Below are 1,484 nucleotides of genomic sequence, written 5' to 3' on the forward strand. Positions count from 1 at the left end.
ATTTCAAAGCCTCTTTACTTTGACTTGAGTAAAGAAGTTTAGTCAGTACTTCTACTTTTACCAGAGTATTTTTAAACACGAGTATCTGTACTTCTACTTGAGGAAAGGATGTGAGTACTTTTGCCATCTCTGATTACAATTTAGTTTTTAACCATAAAAGGACGTTTTTTTTAACCATTCATCATTTAGTTAGAATTGATCATGAATTATCATTTTTAACCAAAACAGAAAACTAATTCATAAAGTAGCTGGAGGTGTTTATAAGCTTTCTATAATTGAAGATCCTCCTGGGTTGTAAACATGAGGACAGAGATGCTGTCTTAACTTCACTTAAAAAATGTTGATTCTTTAAATCATATGTGTTTTATTTCTTTGATTAGCCGCTACAGTCCAGAGTCTCAGAGCAGCAGAAATGACCTTTGACCTACCTGGCAGACGGCTGTTCACCCTTTCAGTTCTCATGTCGGCCTGGTGTTTGCTGATCGTTCTCATCACCTGTGAGTTAGCTCGTATCTGTGTGTTGTAAACCTGTGGTCACAAGTGGAGGTGTAAAGTTTTCACCCTTGTATTTACAGCACTTTACAATATCATAAGAACAAGTTTAAAATAAAACAATACAAGAAAACATTGGTTAGAGAAAATAAATCTAAAGATCTGAGTACCTACTGTGGAGGATATCATAAGTAAAACACAATATTTCTGATCGATGAAAGTAGTAACTCGGTCTGATTTGACTCAAACAAACTCACATTTTTGAGTTGAAGGCCTGTGTCTATGACGTATCGAATGGCAGGCAGGGAGAAGGACGCCTCAGCGAGTGAATCACAGAGGACCACCTTCCTCTTGACCCCCTCAGAGCTGTCTTTCTCCCCCAGAGCAGACGCTTCAGGGTGGGATTCATAAACCCTCTGAGTCAGACTCCCCAGTCCAGAATGCAGAGAGAGAATCCTGAGGGAACCGAGCTGAGGACTCAGAGCCAAACACTCCTTCTCCAGCAGCGCTGCACACACCTCTGCTTCCTACACAAGAAGAGAGGGAAGAGAACAACTACATTTACCCACTTTAAAGAGTTCTCTACTTTAAAGAGTCCTCTCCTGTTGATGTTCAGATGTAAATCAGTATGTACTGTCTCTACTTTAAAGAGTCCTCTCCTGCTGATGTTCAGGTGTATATCAGTATGTAGTGTCTCTACTTTAAAGAGTCCTCTCCTGCTGATGTTCAGGTGTATATCAGTATGTAGTGTCTCTACTTTAAAGAGTCCTCTCCTGCTGATGTTCAGATGTATATCAGTATGTACTGTCTCTACTTTAAAGAGTCCTCTCCTGCTGATGTTCAGGTGTATATCAGTATGTAGTGTCTCTACTTTAAAGAGTCCTCTCCTGCTGATGTTCAGGTGTATATCAGTATGTAGTGTCTCTACTTTAAAGAGTCCTCTCCTGCTGATGTTCAGGTGCATATCAGTATGTAGTGTCTCTACTTTAAAG

The 1,484-nt window shown here is 39.9% G+C and overlaps 1 protein-coding gene across 1 annotated transcript; it reads right to left on the minus strand.

Annotated features, from left to right (window-relative positions):
- Window positions 1–428: 428 nt before the first annotated feature.
- On the minus strand, window positions 429–1,019 carry LOC104948861 (ATP-dependent RNA helicase DQX1-like; the record flags this gene model as incomplete). The annotated part of the gene is made up of 2 exons (XM_010775091.1): window positions 429–528; window positions 750–1,019. Coding segments are annotated over 2 exons (370 nt in total), but the record flags the coding sequence as incomplete, so codon positions are not given.
- Between the last annotated feature and the right edge of the window lie 465 nt (window positions 1,020–1,484).

This window comes from Notothenia coriiceps, unplaced genomic scaffold, assembly GCF_000735185.1.
Source record: "Notothenia coriiceps isolate Sejong01 unplaced genomic scaffold, NC01 NC01_scaffold00015310, whole genome shotgun sequence".
In the NCBI taxonomy this organism is placed as follows: Eukaryota; Metazoa; Chordata; class Actinopteri; order Perciformes; family Nototheniidae; genus Notothenia; species Notothenia coriiceps.